Source organism: Euleptes europaea, chromosome 13 (assembly GCF_029931775.1).
Source record: "Euleptes europaea isolate rEulEur1 chromosome 13, rEulEur1.hap1, whole genome shotgun sequence".
NCBI classification, from domain to species: Eukaryota; Metazoa; Chordata; class Lepidosauria; order Squamata; family Sphaerodactylidae; genus Euleptes; species Euleptes europaea.
Window position 1 is genome coordinate 61,325,319 of NC_079324.1, and position 21,574 is coordinate 61,346,892.

Sequence of the window (21,574 nt, forward strand, 5' to 3'; positions counted from 1 at the left end):
GAAGGAGACAAAAGAAAACGAGGAAGAGAAGGAAGCCCATTCGGCAGTCTCGTGGCGGCAGGGGAAGTGCAAGTAGCAGACACGCACACTTGGACTCTTCAACTCGCTGGTGCTTTATCGTCTTCAGCTCTGACCCCCTCCTTTCCCTCCCCCCTCCATGATGAAGAGTCAGGGGCATCAGAAATCAAAACACTATCTCTCCCCCCTCCCACCCCCTCTGCTCGGTCCAGAACGGTGTTGCTCTCACGGGTAGAGTAAGGTACCTTTTTATTGTTTGAAAACGTTCCTCTTTCTGTACAATGCTGCTACCTTTTCCTCATTAATTTTGTTCGTTGGATGGGGGGGGGGAGAAAATGATTTTTAAAAAATGTGAAGCGGAGACTGAAAAAAGAGGCCACCAACTGGATGTTTTTGCACACAAGTACAAGCTGCAAAGGGAGCGCAAGGCTGCGTTTCAGGGCAGGCTGGAGATTTCTGTCAGGATTTGTCATGTCACGCGCAGGGGTTCCCTTTAAAATGAGCCCGGATGTGGCAATTTTGAGATATTATTTACACACGTTGGTATTATTTCAGTCTTTTGCTATTCAGTTGAATTCACTGGTCTTCAAAAGTGGCTGTACTTAAAATCGACTGAGAGAAAATGATACAAGAAGAGCCTAATTGAATGCTGCCTCAGGCATCCCACTAACACGAATTGGTGGTTTGCGGCCCGTGTGGGCTTGATCGCTCTTCTATCCCACTTCCCATTGAGGTGGGAGAATTCCGCTTGCACGTTCTCCTTGAAACTACTTATTTGGCGCAACAGCTTCATCCTGCTTCCTGCAGCGATAAAGCAGGGCAGAGCTCCACCCTGTAATTCCCAAAGGCTGAGAGGACCAGGCCTTCTGAAATCAATATGAGCTGCCTTCAGTTTCTAGAAGGATTGTTTCCTTTGACCCCTTTGGATAGTCTGAATGAAGAAGAGATTTTTCAAGGTCTTGGTTGGATTAAACCAGCTTCTTGTTTATTTGGCACATCTTCCTCCTTACAGACTTCTCCTCGTGGCATGCCCATGGGGTGGCTTTCGAGACTTCCAATCCTTGAGAAGGCGACGTACATTTTGCTGGTTTCAGAACCAATACCCTTGTCAATGAGTAGCCTGTTGACATGTTTCTGTCCTCTTTCATGCCACAGGCGGGTCCATCAGGAGCTTCTCCTGCACAAGTGCTTCTCCTGCACATGAGTGTGGCTGCTGGTGCAAGAGAAGTTCTATACAACTTCCTTGGGAAATACGGCAATACTAGCTTGTCACCATGATTCTGCTGGTTAATCTTTGCCAGAACTTCATGGCATAGCAGTTGTCACACAAACACAGTCACACTCTGTCCAGCATGCACAAGCGTAGTTGCAGACTTGCAGAACTTTGAGGAGATGGGTTTGTGAAAGTGTTTTCGTTCACAGAAGAGCGCACATGTAAAACTAAAGTACATTTGGACACCCTCAGACCTGGGCCAGCTTCCAATCCTTGGAAGGCTCTGGGTTTAAGGGAGAGAAATCTTGGGTGAAAATGGCCCGCTATTGCTGGCCCACCCCAGGGAAGGGAGCACTTTGTCTTCATGAAATGAAGAACCACCTTATCTAGGTTGTGATATATCAATTGGATTCCTTTCTGGCCTGTTTACAAACTGAGCGCCAAAATCTCGTCCATCTACTCCCAAGCCTTGTGCTTCACAGGCAGTCCTCTGCCTGGCTTCCACTAGTATTCCCTCACAGACCCCCTCTGGGCTTGACCCCCACCCCCCACCTGTGTTCCTTTTGCTTGGGTTCACAATAATCTCTTCCCCACCCTGCCCGTTTCCAGATTGAGGCAGAAAGCGTGGGAGTTTGGGAGGAAACCACCTCCGCCTGGCAGGTATTTATATTGTCAAAGCAGCTTATTTCTACACCCGCAAAATACTTTTCAAACTCTGATGGAAAGTAGTTTCAGTTCGATCATTTGTGACCTATTTTCAGGGATCATTTCAATGCATTTCTTTATGAAAACCTTTTTTTTTTTAAAGAGAAAATAAAATTTGAAGTTGGATACATCATCTGTACATAGGAAACCGTTCAGACTCTTCTCTTCAAGCACTGTTTCTTGTAGAAACATGTTGATTTTTTGTCTTATTTTGTTTTTGGCTGTTTCCTTTGTATTGCAAAAGCATGTAAATAATTTGTTTAAAGTAACTATTGTAGGTTGGAGTTCTTTTTTTTAAAAAAGTGCCAGCACTAAACATCCAGCAAAGAGTGGCGGGTGGAGGCGGGGGCAGCTCTGAGGGGAGGGAAGCTGGCTGCATTTTACAGCTTGTGTCAAGCTATGTATAATGTAAATTCTGTACAAAAGAACTTTTTTGTCAAATACGTAGAGCAAACTAGAAAGATTAAGCTGAAGATTAAAAAAAATGCCAAGTTTGAGGCTTTTTTTTTATTTGCCTTTTCTGATACCTTAACGTGCAAATCTATTTATTTCAGACAAGAATGTGTATAGTCTATTAATGACAACCTAAAATGTATTTAAGCAGATCTGCAACTTGATTCCCCCCCACCCAAATTTAATCTATTTTATAACTTTCCTCCTTGGTTACCAACATAGTATTTGTAGAAGCGAAGCGATCTGGAGCTCCAGAGTGCTCCATTGCGCATGGAGAGCTCCGTGGGAGCAGACGCTTCACTGTCCACACCACAGGCCCCTGCTCATGCAAAGCTCTCTGTGTATTCTCAGAGCCCTTGCCTTCACACCCGAGTTGCTGGATCAGGACAGTTGTTGGGGGGGGGGTTAGGGAGGGGAACAAAAGATACTCTAAAATCAAGAGGTAGTTCTTGAAAAGGAAAACTTGTGGAGACACCCCCCACCCCCAATCCTGATAGTTCCTGTCTCCTGGAATCTCTGGAAAGAGTGGTTTTTAATCCACAGTGTGACAGATAAGGACCTCCTTTAAAAGGGGGAAGGAAAATGGTTTGCAATAAACATCTGCTTTTTATGTTCCTTTGGGGGGGATTAAAATCTCTACTTTCAAGATTTAGAATTTTTAAAGTTTTTGTTCCCTTTTGTTTAAACAACTGTATAAATTTAAGATTGTTCTGTGCATCTAGGCTCTGTCATCGGTATGTACCTTGTTTTGAAGAACGTGGTTTTTTTTGTGGGTGTGTCATGCTGTATATATTTGTTCATATTTTTTTGTGAATTGAATACTATGTACCATTGTATTATAGTAACTTTTATAAAGCAAACCATAAATATACTGACTTTTCTTACAGAAAACCTGTGCTTTGGTTCATTAGTTTCTCATTAATTATAAAAGCCTCTGTTGGAGATGCACACAGGAATACACAATGGGTACTATTTTAAATCATTAACAAGGGATGTAAGATCTGAATATGTGTTAAGGAAAAAGATGCCTGTGAGGCAAACGTCGTATCGTGGTTAGTATGTCAGCCTAGGATCTGGGAGATTCTAGTTCGAATCCCCACTTTGCCATGGAAGAAGAGTTTGTTTTTATATGCCGACTTTCTCTACCACTTAAGGGAGAATCAAACCGGCTTACAATTACCTTCCCCTCCCCACAACAGACACCCTGTGAAGTAGGTGAGGCTGAGAGAGTTTGGAGAGAGGTGTGACTGGCCCAAGGTCACCCAGCTGGCTTCAAGTGTAGGAGTGGGGAAACCAACCCAGTTCACCAGATTAGCCTCCGCCGCTCATATGGAGGAGTGGGGAATCAAACCTGGTTCTCCAGGTTAGAGTCCACTGCTCCAAACCACCGCTCTTAACCACTACACCATGCTTGCTGTTGACCAGTCACACATTCTCAGCCTAACCTTCCTCACAGGGTTGTTGTGAGCATAAAGTAGACGAGACTGAGAATACTGTAAGATGCTTTTGGTCTCTACAGGCGAGGAAGGTGGGTTATAAACAAAGTAAAATAAACTAGAAATAACTCCAGAGGTCACAAGTGTTTATCAAGAGACTGCTATTTCATTTCTTGTTGATCTCTGGATACAATGCATGAGAGAGAGAATGTTCTCTTGTGGCTTTCCAAAACCCTGGGGATGGGAATTGATGGGTTTATTGTTTTCAGCCCCCCTGACCAAGCAAAGAAGCAACAAGCAGCGGCCCCCACGCTTTGAATCCTTTTTATTCAACAAAGAAAGGAAGATTCATTCTGAGTTCCATAACTTTGTAAGACTGTCGTGTTTGCTCTGAACTCACTTCCCTAATTGGAACCTGTTGCATGAAGATCACCATTTGACGGCAGGGTCAGGGCCTGCGTGCAGAGCTAAAAACTGGGACTCCCTGATCATCTGGGACACACTGGGTAAGTGCCCCCTATAGGTTGTCAGCTCCTGGCTCTCATACAGGTTTGCCTCAACTGTATTTAAAAATAACTACAATGTAATTTCTAACAGTTACAGCAGTTCCTCAGTGGAACAGGCTTCCTCGGGAGGTGGTAAGCTCTCCTTCCCCTGAGGTTTTTACACTGAGGCTAGATGGCCATCTGTCAGCAATGCTGATTCTGTGACCTTAGACTGATCATGAGAGGGAGGGCATCTTGGCCATTTTCTGGGCATGGAGTAGGGGTCACTGAGTGCGTGTGTGGGGAGGTAGTTGTGAATTTCCTGCATTGTGCAAGGGGTTGGACTAGATGACCCTGGTGGTCCCTTCCAACTATGACTCTATAATAAAATTCACGCAGTTTGGGAGGCAAAGCTCCGTTTTCTCTATCCATGTTTCTGCAGTAATGGGAAGAGATGTGTGTGGGGGAAGATTGTGCATTTCCAGATGCAAAACTGCTCTAAGGTGGGTCCAGAATCAACTATAGATGCCTACCAACTAACCCAGCCTGACTGTACTCTTATATTTTGGAAGATGGTGCAGAGGAAGGAATCTCTTCTGATTACTATAATGGCTGTTGGGAGAAATTCTACAACAATCCTTTAAAAAAATCCTTTCCTACAACCTTTCCTACAATCCTTTCCTACAACAATCCTTTAAAAAAAATTATTATCTTTTTGTCACTACGCCTTTCACCGCTGAGCATTACATGAGTTCTGATTCTCCATTGGGCGTCAAGATAGTGAGGTTTCCCCGGGCGTCCTGGTCTGCTTCAATAGCTTCAAACAAAGATTTGAAGTTTCCAGCACCAAACCCCTAAAACCAAAGGAGAAATACAAAGGACAATTAGCATAAGAGTGGGCATGATTATTTATTTGCTTTTTACCCTTGTCCTTTCCTGACGGGGAAACTTCAATCATAGTCCATTGGAGCTGGAACGGGATTCTCTCCGACCTGCTCCTTCCTGCATTTAGTCTTGGGATTTCTATCCCATCCAAATGTTATATTCAAAATGGTGGTTATGGCCAGTTACACAGAATATATAATCACAGGAGCAGGAAAATGCACGCAAGTCACATTACTCACATAGATTTGTAAGCATCAGTTGGGTAAAGATGGTGGTTTCTCGCTTGAGGTAATATGCTAACCATATTCTTTACTTTCACAAGCGCTCACATGAGTTTGGCCATCTGAGAAAGTCAAATTGGATGGAACCTACAATGCCCAACAAACCTGGTGGTTGTGACGCTGTATGACTTCGAGAAAGACAGTTGGCCTGTCCTGAACAGGCTTAGTAAAGATCTGGAGCAGATATCCTTTCTCATCAAAGTCCACTAGGATTTTGAGTTCCTTCAAAGAGAAAAAAATAAGGCTCATTAAAAATGTTGCCTGGGAAACGGGCAAAGTCATTTGCTGCTAAGAAATAGCTACTGCCACCCCCTCCTCAATTAGAAGAAGAAGAAGAGGAGGAGTTGGTTTTTATATGTCGGCTTTCTCTACCACTTAAGGGAGAATCAAACAGTCTTATAATCACCTTCCCCCTCCCCAGAAAGACACACTGTGAGGTAGGTGGGGCTGAAAGAGCTCTAAGAGAGCTGTGACTAGCCCAAGGTCACCCAGCTGGCTTCACGTGGAAGAGTGGGGAAACAAATCCAGTTCACCAGATTAGCCTCTGCTGCTCAGGTGGTGGAGTAGGGAATGAAACCTGGTTCTCCAGATTGAGTCCACCACTCCAAACCACCGCTCTTAACAACTACACTTTGCTGGCTCTCCAGCTTATATGTCACTCATGTATTTATTTACAACAGGTTTCCAATAGCCACTTGCCTATCTGATGAGTAAGAATTTCTTGCAAGGAAGCCTTGGAAAAGACACACAAGAGACTCAGAAGAGTTTAGTATCTCCATTTTGATTGTATTTTTCACTTGGGAGAAACAAATCTGTGCGTCTTTTATTGAGGCGGCTATTGAAATCTCTGGCAAGCAGACAAAGCCTGGTCCCTTCCTCCAGCACCTGGGACCCTGGATGGTAAGATGGAAGCCTGGCAGTTGCATTCCCACCTGCGAGTCCAAATAACTGAGCAGAGAGAGCTGCCAATGTTGGGGAAAGCCTCCAGCCTCCTCTCAAGACGAACGGTGCTAAAAGTATAAAACATAATAGTCATCCAACTTACCTCCAGTTTGTCCATGTTCTCTTTCACCTTAATCTTGGCAGATACCAGCTTCTTCCGCAATTGCTGGTAGTAGGAGGAGGGGACGGACATAAACTCCATGCCCCGCTTCTTCAGGTTCACAATCTGCAACCAAGCATGCCTGTTAACACAACCGTCCAAAATACGGACAACGTTTGGGTGGAGGGGAGCTGTTTTACCAGGTTGATACTAGCATGCACAACTTGCATGAGATACTAATTCAGCCTAGAGTAAAACAACTTGCAGGTATCCCACCTAGAGGGCTTTCTAATTTGAAATTTATTATACACCCTACATGTATGCCTGGACTTGTACTCTATATATGGTGATACATTTGTACATTACTTGAGTGTGCATTGTATGGGTTTTTATTTGACCACTGATGAAGGCCTGTAGGCCGAAACGCATATGGTGTGGTGTTTATCAACTTTATGAGTTGCCATTGTGCCTTGTTTTATAATTTTTAATGCTTTTAACCCTGATATAAGTGCCTTAAAATAAAAAATATTTCTCTATTATATCATTTTACCTTCACCCAACCTTGGGTACCCAGTTCTTATAGGTTATCTGGGCTGTGTGACCGTGGTCTTGGTATTTTCTTTCCTGACATTTCGCCAGCAGCTGTGGCAGGCATCTTCAGAGGAGTAACACTGAAGGACAGTGTCTCCACCCAACCTTGGGTACCCAGCTTTGAGTGGAGGGGAGTGCCAAGAAGACTTACCGAAGAAATAATGTCCGAGGTATTCAGAGCGATGTGCTGGACTCCGGAGCCTCCATAATAGTCAACGTATTCCTGCAGACCAGAAAACATGGGCAAAGTGCACACAGACACATTTTAACTCAAGTATTCCCCCCCCCGCCAAATCTCCCCTTAGGAGCAACAAACACAAGGGTTAAACCACTTTGGCCTCACAACATGCCTGTGAGGTAGGTTAGATTAAAAGAGAGAATAAACCCAGGTTCATCCTCCTTGCTTCATGGTTGAGAGAGGATTTGGACCAAGCTCTCCCTGGTTTAAGTCCATCTACTGCATACCTTTGATTTCCTTCATGGAAAGGTAGTGTAGAAATCAGTTTGGGATGGGCAGACATTTTAATGAAGTAGCCATATGTGTAGCTATGGGCCCAGCAAGTCTATGTTTTTACCTGGATTTGAGACTTCTTCTTCCCCATAGCAGGCTCATTAATGGGCATTTTAATGGTTTCTTCATAGTTGGCCACCACGATTGACCGCAGAGCACTGAACGCAGTGTGCAATTGTTTATCGTCCACAGACCAGAAGCGGTGGAACAGGAGATTTCTTTGGTACCTGTGGAGATGCAGAAAATGCAAACTGAGTTCCAGATCAAGCAGACAGAGGATGGCCAACATTAATGGGATCCCCTCCAGGAACAGTCATCTTCTTCCAGAAGAACTCTCTGGCCAGAATCCAGATGCCAAAGATCTGGAACCATCTGCAGAACAAGTTGTTGAAGCATCTAAAAAAACTGCAAAGAGGTACCGGTAATAGTGCAAAACCCACCCCTCACTGTGGTTTTTCCAGTTCTTGCTCAGTCTGTTCCTTTTTCAGTTAACTGCAGCTCCCTGTGAGGGTTGGCCATGCTGCTTTGGGCCAAGCTAGAGGCCAGGACATTTGGAAGATCAAACCAGGCAGGATCATTTGTCTCGTGATGTTTATCCTGCCATTTGCCTTGTTCATGGGTCTCTGGGCCAGCTGTCAGCACAGTGGAAGCCAGGTAAATTGCCCCTGTTGGGGAGCCAACTGAACAAAAAGGGGAACAAAGAAACTCAACCAAAAAGCCAAGGGAAACCAAAGGGGTTGAGTGAAACACTATCTAATATAACAACCGATAAATCTATTATTAGTTACAATTATCACCAACACATATTTTGACCCAGGTGTAAGCCGTGAGCCATGTTTTAAGGCACATGGACTAACTATTCTAACATAAAGCCACACAGAATAAAAAGTAAATATGTAATTTCAATTATTTTAAATTTTTGTTTATATTATTTATTAATATAATAATTGGATTTTTCGCCCCTCTTTTTTCTTCTTTCAAAAGGTTTATATATATATTTTTTACCTTGTACAATGTTTGTGTGTATGTCAGGATGTGTATTGTAAAATTGTGTATGTCTGGCCTCTGAGGAAGACCAATAAAAGGCCAAAATGTGTATGGTCAGATTTTGGTCATTGTACCAACTGCTATGTGTTGGTAATATTTGTAACTATGTTTGTGCTTTTAAAGAAGCCTGTATTTTAGGCCCTGTGTTTTTAAATACATTTGTGCACAATATATAATAAAAATAGATTTATTGGTTGTTATATTAGATAGTGTTTAGCTCAACCCCTTTGGTTTCCCTTGCTGGGGAGCCATTCACAGGCTCAGGTGGGGGAAGGGATGCAGAGTGAGAGGAAGACATAAGAAAGGCCCTGCTGGATCAGACCCAGGCCCATCAAGTCCAGCAGTCTGTTCACACAGTGGCCAACCAGGGGCCTCTAGGAAGCCACAAACAAGACGACTGCAGCAGCACCATCCTGCCTGTGATCCACAGCATCTGATGTAATAGGCATGCTCATCTGATCCTGGAGAGAATAGGAATGCATCATGACTAGTATCCATTCTAACTAATAGCCAGGAATACCCCTTTCCTCCATGAATATGTCCACTCCCCTCTTAAAGCCCTCCAAGACCCCAATCTCTGCTCATCAACCAAGTTGGAGAACACCCCTCTCTTCCCCCCTACCCCCACCCCCCCCGGCAGAACTGCTGAGTCCACAAGGGCTGGGTAAACTGCAGGTGAATGAGCCAACCTCTTAAGGTCTCCTAAGTTTCCAGGAGACCCACAAGAAATGTTTCTGGTAGGCTTTTAGTCAAAACTCCTCCAAAAGGCTGATTGAGACCATCTCATGGGACAAAAAGCATTTAGATTTTTGCATGGACGTTCGACGGCATTTCTCACCATTCTGCCACTGGGACCATCTCATGGTCAGGTTGGTTCCCCACTACGTGGTCAATGAAGTTCAGCCCTCCGGGCGGCCTGACAAGAAAAAACGACAACGGTGGGAGTTTCTGTTCAGAGAGGCAACCATTGTTATTCCAAAGGAGTCGTGACTGTCGGTGTTTTATGAGATCGGTGGTGGGAAGTGCCCTTAGCTGATTTATGGCGACCCCATAGCGTTTCCATGGCAAGAGATGAACAACAATGGTTTGCCATTGCCTGCCTCTGCATAGCAACCTTGGACTTCCTTGGTGGTCTCTCGTCCAAGTACTAACCTAGGCCAACCCTGCTTGTGTGTGTGTGTGTTAAGTGCCGTCAAGTCGCTTCCGACTCATGGCAACCAAAATGTCATCAATGTCCTCCAAAATGTCCTATCTTTGACAGCCTTGCTCAGGTCTTGCAAACTGAGGGCTGTGGCTTCCTTTATTGAGTCAATCCGTCTCTTGTTGGGTCTTCCTCTTTTCCTGCTGCCCTCAACTTTTCCTAGCATGGAAAACTCTGGACTAACCTTGCTTAGCTTCCAAGACCCAACAAACTCAAGCTAGCCTGGTCCATCCAGGCCAGTGCAAAAGACATACAGAGTGGTTTGCCATTGCCTGGCTCTGCGTAGCAACCTTGGACTTCTTTGGTGGACTCCCATCAAGTCACAACCAAATTATGCTGACCCCAGGACTTGGGGTTAAGGCAAGACATGAGCAGAGGTTGTTTGCCATTGCCTTCCTCTACGCAGCAGCCCTGGACTTCTTTGGTGGTCTCCCGTCCAAGTACTAACCAGGGCTGACCCTTCTTAGCCTCCGAGGTCCGATGAGATCAGGCCAGTCTGAGCCATCCAGGCCAGGGCAAGACCTGCTGCAGTACACTGAAGAGCAGGCACCACAGGGCAAATCCAGCCTTGCTGCCACATCAGGTGTGTGGAATAAGCCTCAGATTGCCCCGCTCAAAAATGGACATTTTCTCTTGGTACTTACAGGCTTTTCAGCAGTGGGTCCTTGAAGAGAGGAAGCTCAAAACCAGGCAGGAAAAGTCCTTTGTAGTCCAGCTTCTCAATCAGGGTATGGGTGGTGTCCCCGTACTAGGGAGAGGGAGAAACATAAGAGCATAAGAAAGACCCTGCTGGATCAGACCAAGGCCCATCAAGTCCAGCAATCTGTTCACACAGTGGCCAACCAGGAGCCTCCAGGAAGCCCACAGACGACTGCATCCTGCCTGTGTTCCACAGCATCTAATATAATAGGCATGCTCCTCTGATCCTGGAGAGAATAGGTGTGCATCATGACTACTATCCATTTTTCTAGTAGCCATGGATAGCCCTCTCCTCCATGAACATGTCCACTCCCCTCTTAAAGCCTTCCAAATTGGCAGCCATCACCACATCCTGGGGCAGGAAGTTCCACATGACACAGGCTTAAGAATATTATGTTGAATGGGAGGGATTCTGGCGAATGGGAGGAGGAAGAGGAAGAAGAGTTGATTTCTATATGCCGACTTCCTCTACCACTTAAGGAAGAATCAAACCGGCTTACAATCCCTTTCCCTTCCCCTCCCCACAACAGATACCCTGTGAGGTAGGTGGGGCTGAAAGAGCTCTAAGACAGCTCTAAGAGAGCTGTGACTAGCCCAAGGTCACCCAGCAGGCTTCATGTGGAGGAGTGGGGAAACCAACCCAGTTCACCAGATTAGCCTCCGCCGCTCATGTGGAGGAGGGGGAATCGAACCCAGTCCTCCAGATTAGAGTCCACTGCTCTTAACCACTACACCATGCTGGCTCCCTGGTAGGCTTGTTGTAAGGATTTCTGAAACAATGTATGCAGGGCTTTTCCTGCAGAAACGCAATTTCCTAGCTGGGTTTTTAAAAGGGCAGTTTTGATGGACAGCCTCCCTCCCCTTCTTACCGTCTGAATGACTGCAAATTTCACCTTCCCAAACTTGTCTTCCTCTATCCACGGCTCTTTTACTATTATGGCTCCCCGTTCTCTCGCTTTCTGAAGGGGAAATAAAGGAAGAAAGGATGGTGACTAGGCCAAGCATGTTGGTAGCAAAGCTCGGCGGAACAGAGGAAAATTCTCACCGGCGGTTTACCTGCACAATGAAATTGCAGTCCTGCACCTCAAAGGCAATGTCTCGGACCCCGTCTCCATGCTTCACTAAATGCGCGCCCATTTCTGTACAACAAGAGAGAGAGGAGAAGGCATGGGAGGTAATTTCGGGGAGGATAAATCTATCAAAAGCTATTAGTCATGACAGATGAAACCTCCATGTTCAGAGACAGTATACCATGGAAGAGAAACACCAGGGGAAGGGCACTGCCTTCACGCCTCGCTTGTGACTTTGCAGAGGGTCGCCTCGGCTAAAAATGGAGGGCCAGGCCAGGCCCTCTAGGACAGCTTATATAGGGTTGTCAACCTCCAGACACTAGTTGGAGATCTCCTGCTATTACAACTGATCTCCAGCTGATAGAGTTCAGTTCCCCTGGAGAAACCGGCTGCTTTGGCAATTGGATTCTATGGCATTGAAGTCCCTCCACTCCCAAAGCCCGCCCTCCTCAGGCTCTGCCCAAAAAACCTCCCGCCGGTGGCAAAGAGGGACATAGCAACCCTAAGCTTATATGTTCTTAAAGCATCACAGAGCCTCTGCATGAATTTTGCAAGAAGGGGTTTGTGGCTGAGATTTAGTAGTTGCCACCCTCACAAGTGTAAGTCCCCGCTCTGCAAGCCTTCCCCCTCTTTCTGGTGAACTAACCCTTGAATTTTGTTTAAAAACAACTTTTCCCATCTGATACTTAGAAGCCAAATAAACTCTACTAAACAAGCAATTAGATGCAAAGTCTACTCAATTTGCTTATTTTGTTCCAGTCAACAGTATCTGTGTTTTCCTGTTCTGGTTTGCATGGAATACAGACATTCCTGCCCGTACTTATTAAGTCGGTCAGCATCTGTTGATTATTTTTATCCCCTGCAAAACCTGACTCCCGAGGGCAATCAGATGTCACATTATAAAATCAGAAACATACATATATAAATTAGCAGCACGGAAGACAATTAAAAACCAATCAAATAAGCCATGTTCCAGTTTAAAGTCTCTCCTCCCCCACATCCATCCACTGAAACACCAAAGGATTTTAACATCTTCATGAAAGTATGGCTGGACTAAGGAGTTTACCTTGATTTCCTGGGTTGAGAGCCGAGGAGAAGACAAAAATAATCTGGAAATATAATAACAATATTGTCATTTTCTCTAACTCAGTCAGTGAGGTGCAGCAGTTAGAGTGTTGGACTTGGATATGGGAGACCCGAGTTCAAATCCCTGTTCTGAAGCTGGGTGACCTTGGATCAGTCTCTCTTGCAGCCTAACAGGGTTGTTCTGGGGCCATTTTTGCCTCCCAGGCTCCCCCTATCACAGCGCAGGGGTGGGCAGCTTCCAGCAGGGCCTAGCAATCATCAGCTGTCAGGCAGTCGGTGGGGGACTGTCAGGCAGTCAGTGGGTGGGTTGCCAACCTCCAGGTGGTGGCTGGAGATCTCCCGCCATTAGAACTGATCTCCAGGCGACAGGGACCAGTTCCCCTGGAGAAAATGGCCGCTTTGGCAATTGGACTTTATGGCATTGAAGTCCCTCCCCAAACCCCACCCTCCTCAAACTCCACCTCCAAAATCTCCAGGTATTTTAAGAAGGCGGGGCCCAGGAGCATTGCCAGGGGGGTGCCAGTTACCTTGTCCTGCTTGACGACGTGGGACGCCACTTCACGGCTGCCGGTTTCCAGGCCTCTGTAGGCCAATTCTTCAAAGCCCATTTTGTTGCAGTAAAATGACGCCGCCTTGAAACCCACACAAGCAGAGATTGAGGGAGGGCTCGGTCAACAGGGCAGCTCCCTTCCCTCTGTGGGAGGGGAGGGAAACTCTTGGAAAGCACAGTCCACTCCCACAGGTGAATATTTCACTGGGCTTCAGGGATCCGTGACTACAGAACTACCCCTCCCAGGTTGCCAACTTCTCTCCTGGGCTCTGCTCTTTATTTTTAACAGCAGCCTGACACACAGAAGTGGACAGAGGGTGGGAGGGATGGAAAAAGACTCAACCCATTTAATTTCTGGATGTCAAGGAACATTTACATTTACTCTCTGTGGAACACTGCACCGGAGTGGTCTTTGGACTCATCCCCCAGTGGGGCCTGGAGATCTCCTGGGATCTTCTTGCACATGAATGAGGCTAGGTAGCTGCCCATGGGTATGTGTGTATATACACATGCACGCTTGTCCCCTCCCCACCAATCAGCCTCTCAATAAATAGGGTTGCCAACCTCCGATGGGGCTTGGAACTTTCCCAGGATTACAGTTGATCTCCCAATAAATTTCCCAGGATTACAGAGATGTTCCCCTGGATAAAATGGATGCTTTGGAAGGTAGACCCGGCCCAAAGAGTGTGCGGCTGTCCTCATCAAGGGCCAGGGCTTTCTCGGCCCTGGCCCCGGCCTGGTGGAATAGTCTTCCTGGTGACATCAGGGCCCTGTGGGACCTTAAGGAGTTCCGCAGGGCTTGTAAAATGGAGCTATTCCGCCAGGCGTATAATGGAGGGCAGCCGCAAGAGGATCCATCATTACTGACTGCTCCATCCTTCCCCCTCACATCTGTGGGGGGCAGACCTCCTGAATTCATGTCACACGGTGGCATCTGGGCATTTTCTAAGGCCACCCGTTTATGGTTGTATTACGATATTTTTTAGAGAAGTTGCTGATGCTTTATCGATGTTGATAGTTTTATGTATGTTAATAGTCGCTACCCGCCCTGAGCCTGGTTCGCTGGGAATGAAGGCGGGCTATAAATTTGAAAAATAAATAAAATGGACTCTACGGCATTATACCCTGCCGGGTATACCGCTCCCTTCCTTCCCCATACCCCACCCTCGCCAGGGTCCACCCCCAAAACCTCCAGGTGTTTCCCAGCCTGGAACTGGCAACCTTATCAATCAACCATCTTAGCAATGCAGATCTGAGCAGTCCAGTGTCTGTCATGCTGCATCACTAGTCCAAAGACCGCACCAGATCGATGCTCTGCATGCAGCCATGCGCTAACGAGACACAGGCCCTAAATTGATTGCAGGTTGCTCAGGAAATTCCCCCTGCCAGGAATGCTGCCTCCTTCTTTCTGGCTCCAATCAGAAAACTGCCAGGGCAGCATAGCCCAGTCACCCGCCCCCCTTACTTCAAACAAAAATGATGACGTGGGACTCAACCCCCCACCCCCACCTCCGCCACAGCCCAGGCACCCCAGCGAGAGCGGATTGGCTCACCTACCTGCTTGGCATTTCCCACCCAGAATGTCAGCGAATGGAAGTTGAGGAACTGTCCTTTTTCAGGCTGAAGGGGAGAAACGGGCAGTGGGTCATTTCCAGCCACTATCTGCCTGACGGTTCACACCCACCAGGATCAGAAATTGGAGCATATCCAAGAGAAGAAGAGTTGGTTTTTATATGCCGACTTTCTCTACCACTTAAGGGAGACTCAAACCAACTTACAATCTCCTTCCCTTCCCCTCCCCACAACAGACACCCTGTGAGGGAGCTGGGGCTGAGAGAATGTGACTGGCCCAAGGTCACCCAGCTGGCTTCATGTGGAGGAGTGGGGAATCAAACCCGGTTCTTCAGATCAGAGTCCTCCGCTCCAAACCGCCGCTCTTAACCACTATACCACGCTGGCTCTCTACACCATGGCAGGGCCTCTGGGTGCCTCCTGCGGCAAACGCACTCTGGCTCCCCAGTCACGTAGAGTTGCCAACTCTGGCTTGGGGAATTCCTGGAGATTTGGAGGCGGTGACTGGAGAAGGTGGCGTTTTGGGAGTGGGGAGCTCAGTGGGGGTGTGACTCCAAAAAGGAAGATGCCATTTCCTCCAGGGGAACTGTTCTCTGTAGTCTGGAGATCAGCTGTAATTCCAGGAGAACACTTGGCCGCAGCTGGAGGTTGGTAGCCTTATTCCCCCACTGGTCCTGGACAGCTGGGGCATGTGCTCCAGGGGTCTCTCTTGACTGAGGATGGCCTCAGCTACCTGGGAACCTCTCCAGTAGGGGCTGGGGAGGAGCTGTGGCTCCGTGGTAGAGCATCTCATTGACATGCAGAAGGTCCCAGAGTTCAATCCCTGGCTTCTCCAGTTAAAGGGACTAGGCAAGAACCGGGTTTGATTCCCCACTCCACCACATGAGTGGCGGACACTAATCTGGTGAACTGGATTTGTTTCCCCACTCCTGCACATGAAGCCAGCTAGTCTTTTAGAGCTCTCTTAGCCTCACCTACCTCACATGGTGTCTGTTGTGGGGAGGGGAAGGGAAGGTGATGGTAAACTGGTTTGATTCTCCCTTAAGTGGCAGAGAAAGTCAGCATATAAAAACCAACTGTTCTCCTTCTTCATCATTCATAAACTGGATTCGTTCGGAACAAAAACTGCAAAATTATCAGTGGGTTCCCAGCAGGATAAAGACTAACCAAAGAGGACGACTGTCTCTAACATGTCGATCAGGAGCAGGCCAGCCATGCTCCCTGACTTTTTTAAAGGGACTTTCCACTCCTCAGCAAAACTTGAACTCCCAAGTATTTTGATAACCTTGCTATGTTAAATATTAATTCTCTTTGAAAATGTTTACCAATCTCTATGAAGGGGAGAAGCTACAAAGTGAAATAAGATTAGCAAGCTGGAGAGATGCGTGTTTGCTCTCTTCCCAAGGCAATATTTTTCAAAAAAATAGTTTTTTCCTCTTTCTGTACAGGATGTGATGCCTATTGCCTCTCTGATCCCAGACAAAATGAAATTTTCTTGGAAATTTCCTCTTTTTCCCAGTGGGACATTCTCTCAGACAAATGGCTGCAGATCACCACCTTGATATGGTTACTTATTGCAGGTGCTCGTCAGATGAAAGGCATGTACACAGTACAATGTGTGGCAACAACACTGTTTTCAAAAGTCATCATAATAAGATTGCAAATTTCGGACACTCTCTTCAAAGATAAACATGGTAAATTTCAGTCACACTTCAAAGTTTCTTTCAGATATTAATTAGCCTTGGAGAGAAATAATATACTTTGTACTGAATTCAAGCATTGTTAAAAATTCCTTTTGTACACAAACCTGTCAAATATTAGAATATTTACAGTGCAGAGTTACCCTCCATCTAGATTTTAATGGACACAGGCAGGTGTAACAGTCTGGGAATGTACCGTAAGATTCAGAGAAGGTTAGGGAAGCAAGCTACAAACTGTATTGCAGAATTTTAGGGCCTGTTCACACACATTATGGGTTGGATCAAGAGCGACCTGCTCTCCACGGAAGGGTTTTTCCTCTTACAGCAGAATCTTCCGCATTTGGAAGAAGTTTCCCACTCATGAAAGGATTCCCCCACTAAATGCAAGGACGTCTGGATCCATCCCTGTGTTTTGAAGAGTAAACATAGTAAGTTTTAAAAGTTCCCCTAAGATTGTGAAGTGTGAATGTGAGTTTGAAAAAAGCGAAGCACTACATCAATGCGCACAAAGGATCCGGAATTAGCCATTGTTCCCAGAATCCAAGCATACCTTGAGTAATGTGAGAAACAACCAAGATGTGTGATTGAACTTGCTCCTATTTAATAACTACACGTAACTACAGAAGCATCTTATGGCTCAAAAAACAAAGCTAATTTCCATACTGGATTTTGCCTGTTTCGTGTAAGTAATAAAACTGGATCATGTTATAAGACATTAATACCAGATCTGATGCATTCATAGAATCATATAGAGTTGGAAGGGACCACCAGGGCCATCTAGTCCAACCCCCTGCACAATGCAGGAAACTCACAACTACCTCCCCCACACACACCCAGAAGATGGCCAAGATGCCCCCCCTCCCATGAACTGCCCAAGTTCATAGAATCAGCATTGCTTCGTAGGAAGAATACTCAAGGAAGGATATGCTTATTAACGTTTTGGTCTTACCTTCTCGCCTTTGTCTGTGTAAGATGTCTAGAAAAAAAGTATGAGGATAGAACAGAACAGAGACAAGCATTTGTTTTAATTAATTAAGAAGAAAAATTTACCCCACAATGAACACCGTTCACATAAAAAGCATCTTAAACATGTGTTACAAAACACTACAGGCAGTACTAGAAAGATTAAAGCATAGGAAATAAAATCATCTTCTGAATATGTATTCACCAAAGTGTAAAGAGCAAAGATTAAGAACCACAAAATATTATAATACCCTCCCCCACAATTGCTGACCAGAAAGTAGATTTTCAGGCCCATCAGTAGGTCCAGATTTCAGTCCCAAAACAATGTGCAAATTTTACAGAGAAATTGAGTTCTATTTTATTGTGCCTGGTGATGACAATGACTTTGAAAATAACAGTTAAGAAAGTGCAGCCCCCTCACCATTTTTTCCTGTTTGTAGCAGCCAAAAAACAGCACAGAGAGACAGAGCTGGATAAAAAGAGAGAGGAACAGCTTTGGAGCCCTTTAGCTATAGAAGCTTCCCCTGGCTCCACCTTCTCCAGATGGGAATTTGAAACACATTAACCCAAAAGAGATATTTGCCGACTCTCAGCTGTTGGCCATGAATGAAGAGGGGTGCAGAAGAGGGACTAACTAGTGTAGCGTACACGGGCCTGAATTCGGATCTTGCCTCAGCCATACATTTACATGGCCATGTTCTCCTTCAGACCCTCCCCCCAATATTTGCATTATGGGGATAATAGGGGCATACCTTGCAGGGCTGTCATAAGAATTATGGAGATAATGTGTGTGAAGCAAATGCTTGAAAGGCAATATAAATTTGATGTGGCAACGTCACTTCTGCCAGGTTTGTATTTCAGAGTCAAGGCAGAACAGGGGAGGGGCTGTGGCTCAGTGGTAGAGCATCTGCTTGGCATGCAGAAGGTCCCAGGTTCAATCCCCAGCATCTCCAGTAAGGACCAGGCAGGAGGTGATGTGAAAGACCCCTGCTCGAGACCCTGGACAGCTGCTGCCAGTCTGAGTAGACAATACTGACTTTGATGGACCAGTGGTCTGATTCAGGATCTAAACTGCATTTCTGAGTCAGGTAGGCAGGCGTTGCCCCAAATGGTTAGCTAAATATACAGAGTTGCCCAATCCTGTGGATTAATATTTGGATCCCTGTAATTTGCAGTTCGCTCTCAGGTTGCCTTTGGTGTATGTGGCAATTCGGAGGAAGGCTGCCAACAATCTCGACAGAGATTTCATCAGAGAAGACCACAGAGGGGAGGAGCAGACGGGAGAGGCCAGAGAGGAAGCGCATTTGCTGGAATTTAAGTTGAGCATCAGTTGGCGGCAACAACCAGGAAAGAGATGGTTGAACACAGTTCTGAATATGTGAAGCTGCCTGAATCCAAGACAGACCACCGGTCCCTCTTGCTCTCAGTATTGCCTACTCTGAATGGCAGTGGCTCTCCCAGATCTCTGGTAAAGAAAGGTCTAAAGATCTCTGCGGGATCAGACCAAAGATACCTGGAAGACCTACAAGCAGGGCATAGCCAAAGCTTCCTATGTATTTGTTCTGTAGGAAAGCACCAGATGCAGGTACCTATTGAAGGAAGATTAAGAACCACAAATTATTATAATACCTATGGTAGTTGACCCCACTAACAGCAATTGAGAGTCAGTCTGCCTCCAAAATTGGAGCTCGTTTTCATGGTGACCTCTATCAATGTGCCCAAGCCATCACAATATCCTGTGGCGGAGAGTTCCACAAGTTAACTATGTATTGTGTGAATCTGTCCAGAATCCACTGACCATCAACTTCGCTGGGATAAGAATATGAGAAGACAACACTGACCTGAGATTCTTTTCACTGGAGAGGCCAGGGATCTCCTGCATCAAAAGCAGGTCATCTACCCCTCGCCCTCAAAAATAGCTATTTTATCAGTTTGCATGTCATCCTTGAACAGGAACCTGGCTAACCTTCTCTGTACCGTTCTCATTTTTGTACCATTGCTGCCTAAGAAAGCACATAGTGCATACAGGCATGTGTATCAGTGGATTACTTCTGGTTACTGTACACTGGCTGGCTGGCAGCTGAAGGTGTGATTTCAGTGTGCAGGTGAGGATCTTAAAAGGGATGTGCAGAAATGCACAACAGCTTCATTTTAATGAATGAGGAAGTCTTTGAAGGCAGGGGAATTCTGCACACGCACTGGAATCATTCCTGGATTGGTGCACTAATGTTTAAAATGCATTTCTCTGCCCCAGAGACGTTAATTTCCCTGACGTATGAATATATCTTAGTGACGTACTATACGGTTGAAAAACCAGGGACAGTCTCATCCAATTTGACTAATGCTGTAGAGTTTCCTGTATCCTCCGCTCTCCTCTCCCATGTTTAATTGAATTTCAGTTCTATTAGCAAGCTACATTTCTTTTACATTCCCATGTATGTCAAGGGAAGAGGCTGAGGAACATGCTTAAATTCCCTATTCTAATCAGATTACGTTTTGGATTTTATGTTGCATCGTTCATTTTATTTGCATATTTTACTTTAGAGAAAAGAAAAATAGATTTGAGTTTTTTTCAAGGGCAGTTAATCTGTGCTTTTTGTTTTATTTCCCATTAATTATTTCAGCTCCACGTATCTTTGCAATTAAACAGAGTAGAACTAAAGCTGACATAATTTTGCTTTTCAGGGCCAGAAGAATTTTTGGACAAATGTTAAATCAATATTCCTTACTGTAGCAGGGAAGTACGAATAAGTAGAATAAGCAGGCCAACAGGAGATCTTTACATCTGCCAGCCAACAACTATGGGAAGACTTAAAAGTAAAAACAGATCTCCAGATTTCTGCCTCTGCTATTGATTGAAACCAGGCCAGGGGAAGTTTCACTGGCTTCAGAGTTTATCAGCAAACAGTCCTGGGGGATCACAGCAGCGTCAGTTCTGGGAACACCAGGGGCGTGGCTGAGTCAGGGACAGTGCCCCAGAACCGATTCCAGTGCCAGGTAGGGTACACTGTGGAGTGACGTCCACAGCCACCCATCTGAATAAACAAAATAATTATAATTTTACATTATCTCTGGCACTTCTTGAGAGCCAGAGTGGAGTAGTGGTTAAGAGCTAGGGTTGCCAGATCCCTCTTCGCCACTGGCGGGAGGTTTTTGGGGTGGAGCCTGAGGAGGGTGCGGTTAGGGGAGGGGCTTCAATGCCATAGACTCCAATGGCCAAAGTGGCCATTTTCTCCAGGTGAACTGATATCTATCGGCTCAGATCAGTTGTAATAGCAGATCTCCAGCTAGTACCTGGAGGTTGGCAACCCTATTAAGAGTGGTGGTTTGGAGAGGTGGACTCTTACCTGGAGAACTGGGTTTGATTCCCCACTCCTCCTCCACATGAGCGGCGGAGGCTAATCTGGTGAACTGGATTTGTTTCCCCCCTCCTCCACACGAAGCCAGCTGGGTGACCTTGGGCTAGTCACAGCTCTCTCAGCCCCACCTACCTCTCAGGGTGTCTGTTGTGGGGAAGGGAAGGGAAGGTGATTGTAAACCAGCTTGATTCTCCAGTGGTGGAGAAAGTCGGCATATAAAAAAACCAAACCAAAACCGACTTCTTCCTTCCTTCAACAGGTACCTGCATCTGGTGTTTTCCTGCAGAACATCCACATGTTACAAATGGATACAACACGCTTTATAGACGAAGCAAACGTGTTAAGGCCATTCACACATAGAAACCACCACTAGCGACTGCCAGCACCAACCACGCAGGCGCACAAACCAACCCATCACGCCCCACCCCCCCTTGCCACAGGGCTGCGCTTCCGGTTTTGGCCCCGCCCCCTTGCTGGGCGGCAACGAGAGGCGGGTGCAAGCCCCGCCCCCTTGGCTCCGCTTCCTGGTCCAAGGCTTGGTAGGCGGAGCGCGCGTCTCCCCGGATGACGGAGCAGTTTTGGCTTCTCCAGCTATCCGTAGTGACGGTTGTTTGCTAGGCTTCCTCTCCCCCTTTATAATTTCTTTTGCAAAATAACAATTATTTCTCCATTTCTTTTTTTTTTAAATTAAATCTATTGTTCTTCAA

At 46.0% G+C, this 21,574-nt stretch overlaps 1 protein-coding gene and 1 non-coding gene across 2 annotated transcripts; both read right to left on the minus strand.

Annotated features, from left to right (window-relative positions):
* Window positions 1-5,036: 5,036 nt before the first annotated feature.
* On the minus strand, window positions 5,037-17,516 carry HPD (4-hydroxyphenylpyruvate dioxygenase). The gene is made up of 13 exons (XM_056859462.1): window positions 17,495-17,516; window positions 14,831-14,893; window positions 13,251-13,355; window positions 12,704-12,746; window positions 11,624-11,706; window positions 11,437-11,526; window positions 10,513-10,616; window positions 9,506-9,583; window positions 7,685-7,847; window positions 7,261-7,332; window positions 6,522-6,644; window positions 5,582-5,698; window positions 5,037-5,164 (listed from the first exon to the last, which is right to left on the minus strand). The coding sequence occupies exons 3-13, from the start codon at window positions 13,329-13,331 to the stop codon at window positions 5,054-5,056; spliced, it is 1,065 nt and encodes a 354-aa protein (XP_056715440.1). The 5' UTR covers window positions 13,332-13,355; window positions 14,831-14,893; window positions 17,495-17,516; the 3' UTR covers window positions 5,037-5,053.
* Window positions 17,517-19,419: 1,903 nt separating this feature from the next.
* On the minus strand, window positions 19,420-19,523 carry LOC130486635 (U6 spliceosomal RNA). Its single transcript, XR_008933755.1, has one exon. It is a non-coding gene; the product is annotated as a U6 spliceosomal RNA (small nuclear RNA).
* Between the last annotated feature and the right edge of the window lie 2,051 nt (window positions 19,524-21,574).